Consider the following 20,560-nt stretch of genomic DNA (forward strand, 5'->3'; position numbering starts at 1 on the left):
CTGCTTTCGGAAAGCATCAGGACACATTCCACGCACATCTACGCCAAGACATCAAAATTTCAAACTCTGAAATAATTCTAAAGCTATGCAGAACATGAAAATCAATTTGTTGAATTGTATGAAAAACATACATTTGATTGAAAATACCATAACAAACATACCTGAAAAGTTATATAAACTTGATATAATTTATTGTTGAGAAATTGAGATATTTAACAACATTTTTATAAATGTGTTGTATCACAATTTATCAAGTGTTATATGAATCTCTTATACGTTGGCTAGGAGGGTATTTGATAACATTGTTATGTGCGGGTTGTGAAAAAAGCTTGTGAAAAAAGTTATTAAACAAATACTATTCGGAAATTTTGAACAATATTGTTATTATTGTTATTCCTTTACGTGTTAATCAACGTCGCATTGCTAATAGGTTCTCATTGAATAACCTTCTTCACATGTTTCGGATTGTTTCGCGGTCTTCGGCAATATTCTTCATCGTAGAAATACCTATCGAAGTTTGTGTTCAGCATTTTTATAGATGTCAATGGGCGACCTCTGGCGATATTTCTTTGCAAAAGTATGTTTTTCCATAGTAAATCCCATACAAACTTTGAGCGGCTGGCGCGTAAATATAGTTTCACTGATCGATCTGAAATTTTGCACAGTTGTCATGGGACCTAAATGCAATCCAAAAAGTAGACTAGAGAGAGAATCTAAATTTTGTCCCACACTACTGTTCTCGTCTATGATTCTCCATAGCTCTATGCGGTCGATACTGTCGTATGCCGCTTTAAAATCAATGAACAATGGACCTGATATTCCCGGTATTTTTGGAGAATTTCCCGTACTGTAAAGATCTGGTCCGTCGTCGAGCGGCCGTTCACGAAACCGGCTTGATAACTTTCCACGAACTCATTTGCTATTGGTGATAGACGACGAAAGATCAGGGTGTCTACTACCTGGAAAAACCTGGAAAACCTAAAATTAACAGGAAATGTTATTCAACCTGAAAAAAACTGGAATTCTCATGGAATTTCGTAATACATGCACTCTTAAAAATAATGGAAATTACTGTGGACGTATTTCATAGTATGACTGAATTGCACATGATGAAACGACACAAAAATGTGTCCTTGAAGATGTATTGAACAAAAAATGTAATTTTACACGTTAATGTACACGAAAACGATGGCACTATAATCGGCATTTTCCGAATCAGACGCTATGGTATTCAAAATGTGATATAAATTCACGTCATTCGGCTCGCTTCTTTTATGTGCATCCAAAAGACGTGAAATCACATGATTTTTTCGGAGTGTGTGTTATAATATGTCCTTTTTATGACACACAAGTTTTTCGGCTGCGCCGCTATTAAAACGGTGTTCTGTATTTTGATTTTGAAGTCAATTTTTATTTATTCAACAGAAAACATTTTTAAACAATGAAGAGTAACATAAGAGTTCCAAGTTGGTAAATGCAAGTATAGTTCCCAGTTCCAGTTAGTTACAGTTCATGCGCTTTTGAAACATGGTTGAGAACATTCCATTTTTTACAAAAATGTTTTCGTCTATTTTACAAAGGTAGAGAAAGGCCGAAAATTTCAACAGTTACGAAATACAGTACATTTCTTAGGTAAGTAGGTCTCTTCTTAAGAGTCTTGGTCACTATTTTAATGCATGTCTTTTAAAAGTTTTTATATTTTATGTAAAGTCTCTAATTTAAACAAAATTTTCTTTTAAGTCACTTTTTTGCCTTTATCTGCTTGCAATCAATCATATCCTGATGCGAAATTCTAGAGAAAAATTCTAGAACCTTTAGGCTTCAGAGACTATTAGCCACCATTTCAAAAGTTCTTAATTATATTTTTCTCAGTTCTCGAGGAATGCTTATGAAGTGTTCTTTCAGGAATTTCTCCATGAATGCTACCAGCGATTACTCGAGGGATGCTTAGAGAAATTTCTTTGAAAATTGGTCCAGAAAATCCTTCCAACGATACCTCCTCTAATATTTTTTAGAGAGATTACTCTGAAAAAATCCTAGGTATTATTCCACGATTTCCTGCAGATGTTGTTTCACTGGTTCTTTCACCAATTTCTTCAGTTGTTACTTCTAGGAGATTTCCCACAGATCCTATAGGAGTTCTTGCACAAAGGTTTATTCCAAAGTTTTTTTTTTCAATAAAAATCGTTTTGATATTTTTCCTAGAAAGGTTAGAATAATTCCGACGTTGGTTTTCTCTTTTATGCCAGGCTTTTTAATGAGGATTATTTAAAAAAAATCATCTACGATTATTGCTAAAAAATCGGCATTTCTCCAGCGTTTTTTTTTATTGAAATATCATAGGCCTCCAATCGCGAAACGCAACATACTGTTAGCCATCTATACTTTGGTAGCGCAACTAGTCAGATGATGAGAGATTTGATTTTTCACGCATCCATCACATGAATAGAGATAGAAAACTATAGAGGACGAATGTCGCTGCTGTTCCCTTTGTTCTCGCTCAGAAACATGTCGGGTACATAAGTGTCAAACTGCATACTTTTTCGCGTTGACATTTATAGCCCCGCCTATCTCCGCCAGCAAAAGATGTTCCTGCAGCGACGCCAGCGACATTCTTCCTCTATAGTTTATAACCTCTATTATCACATGCCGCTGTGTGGAAAAATGTTTTATTTTCCTGATATAAGACGGTTCACAGTGAAACAGTTAGGCGGAAAAGGTAGGAATATCCATTCTCTATGTTCTACATACGTTTGTTTTTTATATTATTCCACTACTTTTATAAAAAATGAGATCCGGCTGGTAGGAGCACTAGTTTGAGGTTGGAAAACCAGGATATGTGAGGTTAGTTTCATTGGAACTTTCGCCTGAGCGATTTTTGCACTTGAATAAAACACGTTTCGAAACATTGTCCGCTGCCTCTAAAAATACCTTTGGGTAGAGAAATGAATTCTCTACCATTGAATTTCATTCTATTTCACTTATTTCACTTAAGCAGTGAAAATAAATATTTTGTTCCGAATGTTTTGAAACCATGAATGAGTTTGACATTGCTCTCGTCAACCATCATCATGACGACAGCAGCACACCCCACCGGACGAATGGTCGTCTTGGGAGCGAATTGCTGCGATTCGAATATTTTGCGTTGAAAAATGGGTTAACCAACGTGCGAAGTTTGATTTTTTACCAACTTCGCCGCTTTTATATCCTGCAAATAAAGAATAAAATAATATGTTAATCAGTCCACAGTCCGGGAACTCTCTCATCTGCGGCTACGGTAGCCAGTATTTAAAGTTCAGGAATCCCGTTGGTACGAACAAGTAAAAGGTACCAGAGTCATAAGGAATATTACTTGAGATACTTAGACATGACAGCCGCATCGCAACTCGATTCTCAATAGTGCGCATAATGCACACGGTGGAGGGCATAAATGCGCACTATAGCGAAGTGACTCGCAACGCGGCGAAGTTGGTCAAAAATCGAACTGCGCACGTTGTCTTCTTCTTCTTGTAGCATCCACCCTAGCTACACCACTGGCTGTCTGGTACAGCAGTGGATATCGTATCAATAACATAATCAGTTTATCTTCTGACTGCACACCCGAACAGACGCGCGTTTCATTACGTATCATTTACCGTATCACAGTCTCGGTCATAAGTAATTAATTAGTGTTTAGAACCCAATCTCCCTCAAGATATTACAGTGGCGACGAGGTGGAGATTTGTTTTTTGCGTCCCGGGAAGTGCAAATCAGTGCGAGTTTTCCGGTTTGCCAGTGATCTTTTGGCGATTTTCCCCTGGGAGAAACAGTTTGTTTGCGGACGAGCCATTCATCCCGTTGGGCTGTGTTTTTGCCGACGGTGAAGAGCAACAGTTTACGCTGCGCAGTACCTACACTGCAGGAGTTGGTTTGGTTTCACTTTGCACAGGTTTGCTGCAAAAACCGTAAGTTTTTCTCGAAAAGTGGAAATAAACAGAGAAAAAGTGTTTTATTTGCATGCCGTTTGTGTGTTAAAAGTGAGTTTTATGAGCCATTTTCTTCTGCCTAGCAAGCAAAGAATTTGTGTTTCATTTTGTTTCCGTACGGTGACCCGGCTTTGTGTGTGCATAATAAAAATTAAATCAATCACAGCCGAAGTGTTTGTCACGTACGAGGAGTTTGTTTCGCCAACATTGTAGTGTGTTGCGCCAAAGTTTGTTTGCAACAAAGTTTGTATCGCGAGAAATTGGTTTGTAGCGAGAGATTGTTGCACTTGTTTATGCTCATGTTTAATAGCAACCGAAATTTATGCTAGTTTTGAGCAACAAAATTGTTTGGTTTGTTTGTGTTTCACGTTTCGTTGATAAAGTTTGTCGTTGCATGTTGCATACGATCGTTTCGAAACAGTTGAAATGTGTTTAGTTTGACACAGTAGCAGTTTATGTTTTGCACTGTGGGACAAATTGTTTCAAAATTGGACAAAAAAAGTTTTGCAAAAAAGTTTTTTAAATTTTTGCGTTTGTTTAGTCAACTGTTTGTTGTGATCAAGTTTATTCGATTGTTACACTGAAAGAAATTTGTAGTTGAATTTCGTGTAATAGTTTGTCGAATCGTTTTCAGTTTTTCGTCGTTTTTCATCGCTGTCAGTATGCCGTTGGTGAATCATATCGAGCCGTATGTACCCGGCACGATTCCGTTTAGCCAGTACTTGGAGCAGATGGAATGGGTGTTCATCGACAACAAGATGGCGGATGCGAATGAACAGAAAGCATCGTTTCTGGCGGCATGCGGAAAGGAGGTGTACAGCGAGTTGAAGCTTCTGTTTCCTGGAAAGGATTTAAAGACGGTGTCATTTAAGGAAATCACCGATTCGTTGAAGAAGCGATACGACAAGACTGAAAGCGACTTGATCCAACGTTTCAAGTTTTATCAACGAGTTCAAGGCCCTACTGAAAGTGCGGAGGATTTCATTCTAGCTGTGAAGCTGCAAGCGGAGTTGTGTGAGTTTGGCGAGTTTAAGGACATCGCAATCCACGACAAGCTTGTGTGTGGCATTCGTGATCCGGATGTGCAACAGCGTTTGTTTGATGAGGAAGCTTTGACACTTGCGAAAGCGGAGAAGATCATCATCAACAGGGAGCTAGCTGGAGCGAACCGAAAGCTAGTTTCTCGTGAATCCGGTCGAGTGAGTGTGTTGAACAGGCTTGGAAAGAGACAAGAGCCAGCAGTTTCACGTGCGAGATCCCGTGGTAGGAGTCGTGGACCAAGTAATCGGTACAGGAGCCGTAGCCGATCAGTTTCGTTTGACCGTAGAAATCGTTCTTCATCACGATCACGGAAGTTTCGCTGCAATTTCTGTGGCAGAGATGGTCACACGCGTCGTTTCTGCTACGATTTGAAGAGTAAAGAGAAGAAATCCGTAAAGTTTGTCGATTCTCCAGCAGCAAAGCCGAAGATGACGGAGTACCAGAAAAGTTTGCGTCGTCGGTTAAACAGATCTGTCTCGGATGACGAGGATATGGAGTGTTTGTTGATCTCTTCCATCGGAAAAATCAACGAACCGTGTTTTCGATCCGTTTTGATCGAGGGTATCCGTGTCGAAATGGAGATAGACTGTGGAGCTGCAGTTTCTGTCGTCAGCAAGGAGACGTACGAGGGAGAATTCGGCGATATACCGTTGCAGAAGTGTACAAGGAAGTTAGCGGTGATCAACGGAAGTCGTTTGGTGGTTGAAGGACAGATTCCAGTGCAGGTGGAGTTGAACGGAAGACGGAAATCCGTAAAACTTGTTGTTTTGCGCTGCGGAAGTTCGTTTACACCGTTACTTGGACGTGATTGGCTGGATATCTTTTTCCCTGAATGGAGGAATGCGTTTGGCAGTGGTACAAACCTGAACCAGCTATCGTTGCCGACTTCAGAGGAACGTGTCGTGAATGATATTCAAAGTTTCCGTTGGAGGGAGAGTCTACTCTGCTCACCGCAATCAGCTCAAGCTGGTTGGCACCCCAAAGCGCCGAGGTTTGTTCTTGGGGAGGAGCGAGAGTAACCAACGCAGAAAACGAACTAGAGAGGACGATGACGATAGGTTTAGCGACGACGACGAAGAGGACTTTTACGGTTTTCCTTCAAATTCTTTCATCTATAGTGACGGGGGCGGTCGTGCAGAGGTCGCAAGTTGTGGTCCTGAAGTGGATGTTAGTGTTCCGCGCCGTCGAAGTGTGTCACGCGAAGAGGAAGGTCTACAAAGATCGTCGAATTTGCCGGTTGAGGAGGTCGAACCGCAGGCTGGTCCGTCACATCGAGCTGTGTGCCAGTCGTCACCATCGAAGAATCGACAGGAGAATGTCAGGCGTTCTAAGCGACCTAAGCGTCTGAAGAAAGATGTCGATTACGAGTACTATTGAAATGTTGTGTTTGTTTTATGCCATGGAGGCGTTCAAAAATGGACTAGTTTACCGGCAGTCATGTTTTGCCGTGTTCTGTAGTTTTGGTAGTTTTTACCGATCAAATTGTTTAGACGGCAGTGAAGTTTCGCCGTAGTTTTGTTTGAAGTGTCCGGCAGTCGAGTTTTGCCGAAAGTCAGTAGAGCGGCAGTCAGGTTTTGCTGCGTATTCTATGTATATATGTTTTGAACTAAAAGGGGGAGAACTGTAGCATCCACCCTAGCTACACCACTGGCTGTCTGGTACAGCAGTGGATATCGTATCAATAAAATAATCAGTTTATCTTCTGACTGCACACCCGAACAGACGCGCGTTTCATTACGTATCGATAACCGTACCAGAGTCTCGGTCATAATTAACTAATTAACAGTTAAGAACCCAATCTCCCACGAGATATTACACTTCTTTCTGGCGTTACGTCCCAACTGAGACAAAGCCTGCTCTCAGATTGGTGTTCTTATGATCTGTTCCACAGTTATTAACTGGTAGCTTTCTTTGCCGATTGACCATTTTTGCATGTGTATATCGTGTGGCAGGTCCGAAGATACTCTATGCCCTGGGAATCGAGAAAATTTCCATTACGAAAAGATCCTCGACCAGTGGGATTCGAACCCACGACCCTCAGCATGGTCATGCTAAATTGCTGCGCGTTTACCGCTACGGCTATCTGAACCCCTGAAAAAACCTAATTTATAAAATAATTTTTGAAAAAAAAAATCTTGTGCGACATATTCGGAAATTCGATTTTTTTTCAGTCAATTATCATGAAAATCCTAGAAAGAATTTCATCAAAAATCCATTCAGAGATTCATCGTAGACATTTTTCAAGGCATACTTAGAAATTGCACAAGTTTCATCAGCGATCATCCAAGAATTTCCTTAATTATTCCTCGCGATTTTTATTTCTCAATTTCCCCCCAAAAAATCTGAAAAAATTTCCTTGGCATTTCCTTGGAAACATCCCTTGATGAATGATTGGAAAATTCTTTGAAGGCTTCCTTGGAAAAATAAAAAAAAATGGAGGAATTCCTGAAGGAAATTCGAATTTTTAAAGATGCTAGGGAATGTTAGAAAAACTTAGAATTTTGTTGAAGAATGAAATGAGCTTTGGAGGGAGATGCTAATTGCTAGAAATAATCATGATTGAATTCATGAAGGAATCTAAAGAGAAAAGCATGGAAGAATTACTCGTGGAATAACACCAATCAAACTTCTGAAGAGATCTTTGGAGTTATATGTGAAAGAAATCTACAGCAAAACGAGCAGTCATAATTATTATATTATCACGAGGAATGTTAAAAAGAGTCTTAGAAATATTCTTAAAGAATTGCTTTAAATGAGGAATCAAACTTTCATGTCGTGGTTCCTGTTATGTTTTTTTTTTGTTTGTTTATTATGTTCATCTAAAAGATCTCTAAAGTTGTTTTTTTTTTCAAGACGGTCAGTCACTAACAGCCCTAATTACCCCAAGACATCATCTATGCAAAAATACAAAACGGTATCCAGAGAAATTTTCTGGGAGCGATGCTGATGTCAACAAAATCTGAATCCCTTTTTAATCTGTTCCTAAATTAATTCCTGAATCTGGAACTTTTTTTTTTCAAACCTGGAAAAACCTGGAAATCTCAGGGAATTTCTGTTCTGTAAATGAGTAGACACCCTGAGATGATCTGGGATAATATTTTGTAGGCGGCATTTAGAATAATGATCGCTCGATAGTTCTCACATTCTAGCTTGGTGCCCTTTTTGTAGATAATGCATATAATCCCTTGTTTCCACTCCTCCGGTAGCTGTTCTGTCTCCCAAATAGGGTCCTAAAGCCCTGTCCCAATTTTAGTGCCAAACGCTTAAGTTTAGGCCAAAAACACATGTTTACTCAATTTTCTAATGTTTTCCGTTGGTTTAAGCCCAAAAAACATTTTTTTAGATTTTGTCACATCCTTTGGCTTAAACTAAAATTTTGGGTGTATTTTGTTTTCCGTGTCTTTTACGAAATGTCAGATACACGGGAAAAAATTCTGTGGTAAAAATAACTATTTTAGCTGACTACGCCCATTCTTGAAACTACCATGGAAATTCAGACCAATTTACTATGTTTACGGTACACCCCACCGCATTACTGGTACATTTGACAGAAATAATTTACAACAATCTGATTCCGACTACAGACATGGTAAAATCAAGCGCATTTCTGGTCTGCTGAAAATTGCCGGTGCGAGCGCTTAAGTTAACCCCCTAAAATGGTAGTTTTTACCGCACAATTTTTTTGCGTGTAGGAACAACCCCAGTGGTCGAACTAAAACCCCTGTGGTGTTTTTGTCAGGGGGGGTATACGCAACGAGGTTCGCCTACCGTACATGTTTTGTGGGTGTATTCGTTTGGCTCACAACGCTGCTAGGCATCCCGCTGTTTGAGTGTTGAAATGCACCAGCATTTGCTGTCTGGCATGGCCCGCGTTCGACCTGTGCTGTTTGGGTCGGCCCGTGTGAGAAATGATGCTGTTTGGGACGGACCGCCCGAGAGATGATTGTTAGGCGAGCTTTGTTTGTAGTTGACAGCCGTACACCCACCCTGGTTTTTGTCGACTAAGCGAACGTCAAACATGATCAAAAGTGTCAAGGTTCATTTATGGACCAAATTTTTAAATTAAAGTTTGAACATGATATAGCCATTATTTGAGCGGGAAAAATTGCTAAAGTAGTTACAGTAACATGCTTTTTCGTGTTATTAAATAAAAACAAGATTTTATTAAAAATTTTAGGACCCAATTCGGACTATCAGCCGATGCAGACAAGCGACCAACTTCTCCGGGCCCACCTTAATGAGTTACGCTCCGATACCATCCTTCCCAGCTGCCTTGTTATTCTTGAGCTGGCGAACGGCATCCTTAACTTCCCTCAAAGTGGGATCTGATTGGTTGCTATTGTCCAACATTCCGACGTAGTCATTTCTTCCGCTGCCTTGAACTTCCCGTGCCTGTGCTCCCAGCGCCATTCAAGTGTTCGTCGTTGTGCTGGTTCCACCTTTCGATCACCTTGCGTCCATCCGTCAAAATGTTCCCATCTTTATCCCTGCACATTTCGGCTCGAGGCACGAAGCCTCGGCGGGATGCGTTGAATTTTTGATTGAACTTTCGCGTTTCTTGGATGCGGTACAACAGCTCCATTTCTTCGCATTCCGTCTCCTCTAGGCGGCGTTTTTCCTCCTGGAACAGACGGGTCTGATGCTACTGTCTATAACGTTTCACGTTCTGTCGAGTACCTTGCTGCAGCATTACTGCCCGCGCTGCGTTCTTCTCTTCCAGAATCATTTTACACTCCTCGTCGAACCAATCGTTCCGTCGACTCCGTTCAACGTACCCAACAATGTTCTCACCTGCGACGTTGATGGCTGCTTTTATTGTACTCCAGCAGTCCTCGAGAGGGGTTTCGGCGAGCGAATCCTCTTCCGACAACGTTTGCTCGAGATGCTAGTCGTATGCTGTGGCGATATCCGGCTGCTTCAGTCGCTCAAGGTCATACCGAGGAGTGCGGCGGTACCGTACGTTGTTAACAACGGAGAGTTTTGGGCGCAGCTTTACCATTACCAGGTAGTGGTCAGAGTCAATATTAGTGCCACGATAGGGCCTGACATCGATAATGTCGGAGAGGTGCCGTTCATCGAACAAAACGTCGTCGATTTGCGATTCGGTTTGCTGTGGTGATCTCCAGGTGTATCGGTACGGAAGACTATGTTGAAAGTAGGTGCTACGAATGCCCATATTCTTGGAGGCGGCGAAATCAATCAGTCGAAAGCCGTTCCCGTTCGTCAGCCGGTGGGCGCTGAACTTTCCAATCGTCGGTCTGAACTCCTTCTTCTGGCCAACCTGAGCGTTTAAATCTCCTATGATGATCTTAATGTCGTGGCTTGGGCAGCGATCGTATTTACGTTCAAGCTGCGTGTAAAATGTATCTTTATTATCATCAGTGCTTCCGGAGTGTGGGCTCTGCGCGTTGATTACGCTAAAGTTGACGAATCGGCCCTTGATCCTCAACCTGCACATTCTTTCATTGATCGTTCACCACCCGATCACGCGCTTTTGCATGTCGCCCATCACGATGAAAGCTGTTCCCAGCTCGTGTGTGTTGCCGCAGCTCTGGTAGATGGTATGATTAGGGGAAGTGGTGGTAAAATGAACAGGGGTGGTAAAATGAACTCCGTGCCTTTTACCGAGAAAAAAACAAATTTCGATGATTGTTTATCACGCACGGACGATTTAGAGCATTAATTTGAGTGTTCGAGTTGATCTTCTTCTTTCTGGCGTAACGTCCCCACTGGGACAGAGCCTGCTTCTCTGCTTAGTGTTCTTGTGAGCACTTCCACAGTTATTAACTGAAAGCTTACTATGCCAATGACCATTTTTGCATGCGTATATCGTGTGGCAGGTACGATGATACTCTATAGGCCAGGGGAAGTGGTTCACCTAGAGTGAATTTATGTCAGAGAAAAAGTAGATTTTGTATGAGAATTGACAGAAAAATGAATGACAAGTTCATCCACTTCTCCTGGCCTATGCCCTGGGAAGTCGAGAAAATTTCCAACCCGAAAAGATCCTCGACCGGTGGGATTCGAACCCACGACCCTCAGCTTGGTCTTGCTGAATAGCTGCGCGTTTACCGCTACGGCTATCTGGGCCCCTGATACGTAGGTCAATAGAACTGACGTAACTTTTAGCTTGGAAGACTTAAGGTTTTAGAATTCTTTTTGAATGGGTTACAATCATTAATAGATGTATTTATGGTGAGACAATGAAAATTTCCAGAAATATTTGTTTTGCTCACGTTGTTTGCATGGTGTTCGTTTTACCACCAACCGCTGTTCATTTTACCCACATAGTGCAGATAAAATGAACACTTGCATCACTTTTTGATAGCGATGAAAATATGTGAAAATTTGTCTATTTTAGTCTGAATCCATGTCGCTGCTATAGATAATATTCCTATTTTGATGTTGTGCGATAGAACTATACAAATTTTTAGTTTTTCTATCAGAAACAAGATGATTTCCTTATGGTGTTCATTTTACCACCCCTTCCCCAACCTCTAAACGTTCGCACTAGAGTGCCTGTAAATGTATTTAAATCCACTCTGGTTCGCACCATTAAACCCTTCCAACAAACCTCCTGCATCGCTTCGATGTCGAACTTACGGTCCTTTAATGCATCAGAGTATGCGGGTGCTTCCAATGAAGTTAAGGGATTTACAGTTCCACTACAGACGTTCCAGATTTGCAGAAGCAAAAGCAAACCCCCCCTTCCCTGTCAGCATACGACCAGTGATCCCACCGGGGTTGGTTGCCCGATCTTCCCTCAGGTTACTCGTACCCCAGCCATTACCGCGTGGAGGTAGGGATAGGAGTTGCGTAGGCAAGAGGCTAAGGACCACACAAAGAGGTCTATTTCATTCCTGCAGGTACGCGAGGTACCAATGGTACGCCATGCCCAGCTATTTATCATGCCACCTATCAAACTATGTAGCAATAATTTATACAGCTTGCCTGCTCATAAGATTTCTCCTATACGTTAAACAATAACTTTGAAATATGCGAGAAATAAGTACGTTCCACATTACGTTTCATAGCTTGCAATGGTCATCCCCATTTTCATTATGACCTATTTTCACTTTGTTTTAAATCAAAATGTTCCAGTACTTAATATCCAATGGATCATTGAAGGTAGTTTTTGTCAGTGCTCACCGCATCAAAACAAAGCCTCCACTATATATGGGATTTAACATTGTAACAGCATTGCATAGCGGCCGTTTTGGTTAGTTTAATGATCCATTGGAAATATTTTTCAATGTGTTGCCAATCGAGAAGAAAAATGTTCTCAAAACGGGTGCTACCAAAACCGGGAAGACACTGTATTATTGACTGGTTCGCAGGATATGATATACCGCGCGGCTGTTGTAAAGTTTCCAAAAACGCGCATTTGCTCAAAATTCCACGCGGCAAATGATCCAGGAAAGGAACAACAGCGTTTAATGAAACGCCGCAATGTTATCTCCCATAAGAATAAAGTAAAAAGTGAGCAAAACCGCGGTTGTTCCTTTCATCCGTGGTACGCCACGTGTCTTTTTGAGCAAACGCGCTAATAGCTTTTGTGCTAACAGTATTACAGCACTATTGAATCAAATTTCAAAAAAAAAAAAAACAGTGAGTGCAATTTCCCATTGCACGGTGACGTCATCAGAAAATCGCTCTCTTTCCCTCTTTCGGGAAATCTAAAAACAACGGTGCAAGTACCTGTCAAAGTCGACAGGTACTGGCACCATTGTTTTCAGCTGCGTACTGTGATCAGAAAGAAGCGCATTCTTGATCTATTCCTTGCGGAAATTTCCCATGCATCAAGATAGGCCGAGAAATTACTTCTTCTTCTTATTATTATTCTTCTTCTTTCTGGCATTACGTCCCCACTGGGACAGGGCCTGTTTCTCAGCTTAGTGTTCATATGAGCACATCCATAGTTATTAACTGAGAGCTTACTGTGCCAATGACCATTTTTGCATGTGTATATCCAGAGCCGTAGCGTGGCCTCATGGCGCCCTTGGCGAACCGTCATTTAAGCGCCCCTTATTCAAAGGTCATTTTTTGTCAAGTTTACGAGGAACAACATTTTTTCAAGAATTATTTTTAAAAAAATAAATGGAAACCCGAATTTAGTACTAGGCCATTTAATTCCATTAGAGTTTGGTGTTGCACTAAATTGAGTTTTTCATTTATTCATAGGTGTCCCACTAAACAGCTTGAAGATTTATTATCTTTTTGAAAGCCTAGGGTAGATTCGTAAATCGGAAATCTTAAAAAGTGTCATGATATAACTCAAGTAATGCTTAAACACAGATAACAGATGTTTATGCTAAAAAAAAAAATCTTCTGAAAACTTGTGTAAATATTCAAATCAAAATACTTGAAAACACTAGCGCCGCCACACAACGTATTGTGGTTATCAGTGGTGAATATAAGTATCTTGAAATATCTTGTCTCATATTCACCACTGACATCGTCATGGGAACTTGACGATAAAAACACCACCACGATGTTGCTACTAGTGTTAAAAAGACCATCAATTATCTTACACAGTTTCAAAATCGGACTTAAACATCTGTTATAACATAAATGTGGCTTAAATATTAGTTTACATTACTAAAACTTATTGAAGATGGCATACAACTTGTTTCAAATATTTTTTAGTAAAATATCTGAATTTTCCTAAGTTCTTGGAGATTTTTGAAAACATTTTAGAATAAAATAAAACTGCAAAATAAACCTCGTAATCATTATTTATAAGTCATATTTTGTAGACTTGAAAAACAATGGAGTACTTTTCTTGATCAATTACTCTGTCTGAGACTTAAGAGTTTTCCGAATATTTTTTCCTTGAATTATACAATTATTTTAAGGATAATTTTCGAAGTACCGCAAACAATTTGTGTAGAAATATAAAGGAAGTTTTAGTTTCAGGTAATACTCATGGAGATCAAGAAAAGGCATCTAAGAAAATCTTACCAAGATACCCTCTAGAGATGTTCCAATGAAAAAAAATGGCAGACCTAGAATCCAATAGCTAATGCTGTCAATAATCAATGATATAGTGGACAATGTTACGTAAAGTTGTGCAGTCTTATTCCACCGTCCGTCAATCACATTCAAATTGCAATGTTATATGTACAATTCTCTGATAATTCTATACGTTATAAATGCGCTCAGGATTCAATTAAAATTTTCGTTTAAATTCTTTTCAAATCTAGCCTGAGGTAATGGCAGACCACTATTCAGTAATACAAACAAATCCTAATCAAAATTAATTCCGGAACCACCTAGTATTCTTCAATGATATGAATTAAAGGTTATTTATTATCAATCTGATCAAGATTATTTAGTAGAAATTATGTTCCGAGTTTTAAAAGAACCCTACCAACAATTCTGTAGAATCCTGCTATTTTAACTACCAGTTGATAGAAGCATTACATTACATACAGTATTGGACGAAACATTTGCATTTTTATCAATTTTCCATACAGAATGGTCAACTTTGGAGGCTCAGATCACAGTTACAGTGATACCTCCATGAGTCGATGTTCCATGACTCGATATCGACTCATGGAACCATACTAAAAACATAATTTCATGGTTACTATGATGGTCCCTAGAAGCAGCTTTCCAAAGAATTGCTGTTCCATGACTCGATATTTCCATGAGTCGATGTTCCCTTCAATATCGACTCATAGAGGTTTCACTGTATTTAAAGACCGATTTGAATGAAATTTTCACAACACGTCGTATATAACTTGAATTGAACATATAAATATGAGAGATTTTTCCAATTACGAGTTCAACAGCAATAAAAGCTTGAATAAAGTGAATTTTTTGACATTTTTTTTAAATTTACTTAACCAAAAAAGTTGAAGGAATAGCATAATGATATCTTCGGCAAAGTTGTAGATTTAGACACTATGACCAAGTTTGCTGAAGACAGTTTATGCACAGACAAACAGACGTAACAACTAGAACAATTATCAATTGAAAACATAGTTACGTGAGCATTTACGCCTAATGCTAAAAATACTTCATTTGGTCAATCGCGAACTAGGTGGCGGTAGTGAGCAAATGTCAACCTCGAACAAAAATGATGCGAGCGCCACGAGTGGCTTGTCGACCAACTACCAAACATTAGAATTCAGCGCTATTCTGCTGTGTTAACGTAACACTCACCTGTTTTCAGATAAATCGTTTATAATTTCTCGTTGAAAATTTTACTTAGTCTAACCGTTATTACTTTTGAACCCGTGATTGGAAAAAATCGTTCAAAAATATATGTTAAATTTCAAGTTATGCCTGGTGTGCTGCGATAATTTCATAAAAATGGGTCCACAAATAACTGGGATCTATGCCTCCAAAGTTGATCATTTTGTATGGAAAATCGAAATAGTTGCAAATGTTTTGATCAATACTGCATTTGTTTTGTGGCTGTTTTATAGCTACTGGTATTTTAAAGCATACACCGAGCATAAGCTGATTTATCATTGCTATGGAAAACTATTTCCGAAATTAATGGATCATTTTTATTGATAAGTCTGGTTCTCAGGAATTTTCTATTGGCGAATTACACTGTTGAATCAGCCCAACGAGTTAAAAATCACTATAATAAAGGAGAAAAATATTGACGAACTTTTCAACACCTTCAGAGATGCTCCTAAAATATTTAGTTAAACCCGTTTCAGGAATTGTTTCAAAACTAGGTACCGTGTTTATGAGTAGAGCTACTAAATGATAAAGGGAGAATGACACAATATTCGTTCTCTATAGTTTTTGTACGTTCTTACTTGATATGTATCTTCAAAAAAAAAAAAATCCCATTTTGGCGCCCCTTGAAACATGGCGCCCTTGGCGGGTGCCAACCTGGCCAACCGTACGCTACGACACTGTGTATATCGTGTGGCAGGAGAGAAGATACTCTATGCCCTAAGAAGTCGAGAAAATGTCCAACCTGAAAAGATTCTCGACCGTTGGGATTCGAACCCACGACCCTCACAGCTTGGTCTTGCTGAATAGCTGCGCGTTTACCGCTACGGCTATCTGGGCCCCTACGAGAAATTACTTGTCAGCAGCGAATCAGGCTTTAAGCTAGGTATGCTGTTCCGCTCAAGAAAAGTGAAAATTTCTGCTCAAGAAATGGTCAAGAAATTTCCTACAGTGAGCTCTATTTAAAATGACATTCCTTTTCAACTGCGTACTGCGATCAAAGAAACATACTTTTCTTGAGCATTTCTTGCAAGGAATTTCCCACGCATCGAGATAGGCGATTACTTTTCTGTTGAAGTGCATACTTCGCTTTAAGGTGAAAATGAATCGCAGCCAAACCTCAAATTTTCAAGAGCACGAATCTGGAGAATCAAACATCCGTTTAAGCTGAAAACTCAATAGATTTGTCACTAGTTGGTGGTGACCAATCGATTAAGTTTTCAGCTTAAAGCCTGGTTTGCTACTGAAAAGGAATCGCTAAAGAAATTTCTCGCCGATTCCTTGCAGAAATTTTCTACAGCGACTCCCATTTGAACTGACAGTTCTTTTCAACTGCGTACTTCGATCAGAAAAAAGCGCATTCTTGATCGATTCCTTGCAGAAATTTCCCATGCATCAAGATAGGCCGAGAAATTGTCAGCAGCGAATCAGGCTTAAACGGGTGTTTGGGTTTTAAGATTTGTTCTTTTGAAAATTTGAAGTTTGGCTTCGATTCATCTTCACCTTAACAACAATTATACGTGAAATATGATGCGCCACTCGATTTATGACAAAATATGTTGGAAATTGGATCACATTTGTATTTGTATGATATTCGGCTAAAATACCAAGAACGTTAGTTTTCATCCCACAGTAAAACTTGAATAACTCAAACACGCATCAAATTATAGGTACGATGTCTTCGGCAATGTTTTTCCTTACGAATAGGCCGAATAGTGACCGAATAGTAACAAAATTAACTAATTAAAAAAAAGCAAAGAATTTATTCAAATTTAAAATTAAAATTTTCGTATCATGTATTTTATGAAAGGAGTTTGATGCCAAATATTAAAAAATCTGAGAATTTCTCCGATCTATGGCATTAAGGTGACTACGGTTATGCTCAATATATAAGACATTCTCTGCAAATGAGCCTAAAGCTAACATTACAAGCTTTGCCAAATGTGCAAATATTTCACTAGGCATAAACCAACAGACAAACATCGGTTTCAACACCAACCAAATCTATGCGATGACAAACATTTGTTTGGCTCTGTATCAATCCATGCCAAATAGTTGCCATAGCATACTGATAGCTTTATAATCATTTTTCTTGGGCTGTAAGGTACCACTAGACTAGTTTGATGCGTATGGACTCAATGCTTTTAATTTTAACCGTTAACATATATTAGCACTTTCCATTTTTTCGATATTGTTTGGTTTGAGACACCTGCTCACGTTCTTCCTTTATTATGCTAGTCAGTGGTCTTCAATCTGTTTGTTCCAATTTCTTTGAAACACTTCCAAAAATCGGATGAGAAATCTAGTGACGTATATTGGGTTATTGTTTAACAAAAAATGAAACGGATAAAAAGTGCTAGCAACAGAATACAGATCCCCTACTTTGGAAATATGAAAAATCTTTAGAATTTACTATTTTTATGATTTCTTTAATCGGTTTCAAAAGCTCAAGAAGACGATCATTCATTTTTATTCATAATCCGTTCAATTTTTCACCGTAGAAGCTTTCCTTACTTTAGCAAACCCGTTTTTTTCTTTACCCAGGATTAAAAATATAGTTTTAGAGAAATTAGACGAATATACGGGTGTTATTCGGCCGAGTATTAAGATTTTGTTTGGCCGAATATTAGGTTCATATTCGGCCGAATATTCGTTTAGCCGAATAATAATTTTCCAACTATTCGGTATTCGGCCGAAGGCCGAATAGTGGTTTTCGGTACATCTCTAATTTTTTCTATCATTTTTTTTTTCATTTTATTTACTATACCAAAAACCGTTCGGTTTTTGTTTTTGAATAATAGTCTTTCAAATTAAGTTTGTTGAAAAAAATCTTAAGAAAATGTAGAACAATTTGAGTTTGGTAAGGAACCAGAAGAACTAAGATGAGTGAAACGTGTAAAAAGAACCTCAAGCATTGTTTTCGATTTAAGTTTTATTAAGGACTTTTTAAAACATTATAAAACTTAGAAACTTGATTGATTTAATAGTTTATTTTTATGATTCCCATACTACACTTCAAACTGAAACCATTTCATTCCAACATCTTTGTTCATAAAAAAATACATCGCCGAAATGATGTTTCTATAAAAAAATGTTTGGCAAAAAAAGTTGCTTCAATAAGACTAAATTATTCGAAACAAAGTGATTTTGAATTTTGTCTTACTTTTTTTTTTAATTGAACATAATTAGTAGGTTGATTCTGTGCCAGTTTTTGTTGAAAATCGGTGAATTATCTGTATTATCCTGGGAAAAAGGTTGATATGGTTTCTTCAACAGGTTATTTGATTTGACGATTATCGTCAGTAATAACTGAAAAAGAGTACACTTGAGCCCGTTCAGTAAAACAGAATAGTACACAAATTTTTAAGGCAAAAAAGAGTAGTTGTACTCTAAAAAGAGTACGTCTCGTAACCCTATGTGAAGAGTGAAGACCAAAATTTTATTTTCCCCAACATCATCAGCAGATTTCTAGGGAGATTCTCTAAGGCATTCTTCGTGAAATTATATTAACCTTAGGCCAGTTTTATTCATACATCAAATAATTTATAAACTACAAGCCTTATAGCTAGTTTTTGTTAATCAACTCTATCTTTCTTGCTTACGTATTCTACACATCGGGATGGATCGGTAGGGAAATATTCCTGCATTTTGGTCATCAATCGTTTCAGCCCTTGAATGTACTTCCGTTGGGTTTCATCGTTCATGACATGCGCTACGTTTTTGGAGAAAATTTTCTCCCGACCAGTACGAGCATGGATACCGACCATAGTAACACCAATTGGCCACGGAGCATTCCCAATTGCCATCGTGAGGTAAGCATCGCTGGCATGGATGTAATCCCTTTTGAGGAGACTTTTAGTTATGTCCGTCAAACTGTCCAGAATGTCTTCGGGTATACTCTTGTTTCGCAATTTCCGGAGTAAGGGTTTCAAGTACAACCGAGTCTGCTCGAATGTGGCCCTGGCGATTTTCCATTTGGTCGCTGTGCGTTGCGCGGTCGTTCCCGAGTTCAACTGATCGTTCCACATTTTCAGCATAAACTGTATCAAAGTGGTTATAACATGCATATCATGTTCTTTGCCGCTTCTCCCGAGGCGTACAGCCATTTCCTGTATTGATTCGTATGTCACAGAATCGTCAATCGCATAGTCTTCATTCGAGGACTTCCCTTTACTCAAGCCGGTTCCATTGGAGGTCAGAATTTCGTTCAAATATTCTTCGTCAACTTGTTCCATAGCTTCCTGGAAATCATTTCTAAATCCACGGTTAATCTCCGGAGCCGAAATTTCCAAGTGATGCAACCGCGAACAGGAATCCGCTTCGGACTCTCCGAATAGTAAAATTGGTTCCCCCCGTTCTCGCAACTTCCGGATGACTTCCGATCGGGGAAGATTGCGAAAATCAAACTTGGAATCTTTTGTCGGTGATTTGTCGCCGTCGCCGTGATTTGCCTGAGTTTCTCCGCTACCGCTGGCTTGCTGTCCGTACTTTGCCTTATACTCCTCTTGCTCCTGAGCCAACAATTCACCTCGTTTAAAGTACTTTTTCTTTTCATCCTAAAATAAGTTGTAAAATTAATACATTGAGCATTCCAGATAGAAATCTCTAGTGCTCATTTGATTTGATGCTTACCACAAGTTTTTTCTCTTCCAAAAGTTTACGCTTGCGAGCTATCTCTGCCTTCAATACATCCATTGTGATATTTTTGAAATTGCTGATCAATTTGAAGATTAATTTATTATAAAATCGAAAAGAAAACAATTTGAAACGACTGCTATTAAATGCGCGAGCAGTCGAGACCATGGTTCAGGTTGTCTCTTATTTTATTTTCGTAAACAAAGAGGTTGTACTTGCGTGAAATTGACGCCCAGCAGCTCATCACCTTTTTTTTCACTGTGCTACTTAGCAATAAATGACCGGAGAGGGTTTTTGATGATCCTCAAACGTCAGACATAAATCATAACAAACGCAAACGTAAAAATCGCCAGATGGTTTGAGAATTTCTCAACGTCGAAACATCGGGAAAATATTAAAATTGTGCCGTTCTTTGTTGAGTTATACGATTTTTTCATCTGTGCAAAGCTAGATCAATTTACTAAAAATGCCGAAGAAGATGGGAATCAACAGCAAGGCCGTGGAAGCTCGAGAACGCAAGGCCGAAGCAAAAAAGGTCGCAACTGAGAAGGCAGCCAGAGCAGCGGAGGATGCACTGTGGGCCGATGACGATAAGCTGTTGGCCAAAAAGAAAAAGCAGAAGGTGCGTTGGGATTTTTTTAAAACCTTAAACTTTTAAAATATTGGGTTCTTATTTTTCAATTTTGGCATGACCCTGTCCTTGTTTTGTTTGGAGCGATTCA

General features: G+C 39.3%; 1 protein-coding gene across 1 annotated transcript; it reads right to left on the reverse strand.

Annotated features, from left to right (window-relative positions):
• Positions 1-18,695: 18,695 nt before the first annotated feature.
• Positions 18,696-20,030, reverse strand: LOC110680241 (pre-mRNA-splicing factor 18-like). The gene is made up of 2 exons (XM_021856055.1): positions 19,836-20,030; positions 18,696-19,759 (listed from the first exon to the last, which is right to left on the reverse strand). Exons 1-2 carry the CDS (start codon positions 20,004-20,006, stop codon positions 18,779-18,781), a joined length of 1,152 nt encoding a protein of 383 aa, XP_021711747.1. The 5' UTR covers positions 20,007-20,030; the 3' UTR covers positions 18,696-18,778.
• Positions 20,031-20,560: the final 530 nt, after the last annotated feature.

Source organism: Aedes aegypti, unplaced genomic scaffold (assembly GCF_002204515.2).
Source record: "Aedes aegypti strain LVP_AGWG unplaced genomic scaffold, AaegL5.0 Primary Assembly AGWG_AaegL5_hic_scaff_1097_PBJ_arrow, whole genome shotgun sequence".
NCBI classification, from domain to species: Eukaryota; Metazoa; Arthropoda; class Insecta; order Diptera; family Culicidae; genus Aedes; species Aedes aegypti.

Bases quoted from the DNA above. Each gene is read 5' to 3' on its own strand.
- LOC110680241 (XM_021856055.1), bottom strand. From the start codon at position 20,006: ATGGTCTCGACTGCTCGCGCATTTAATAGCAGTCGTTTCAAATTGTTT. The intron at 19,760-19,835 runs GTAAGCATCAAA...AACTTATTTTAG, and splicing joins TGGAAGAGAAAAAACTTGTG to GATGAAAAGAAAAAGTACTT.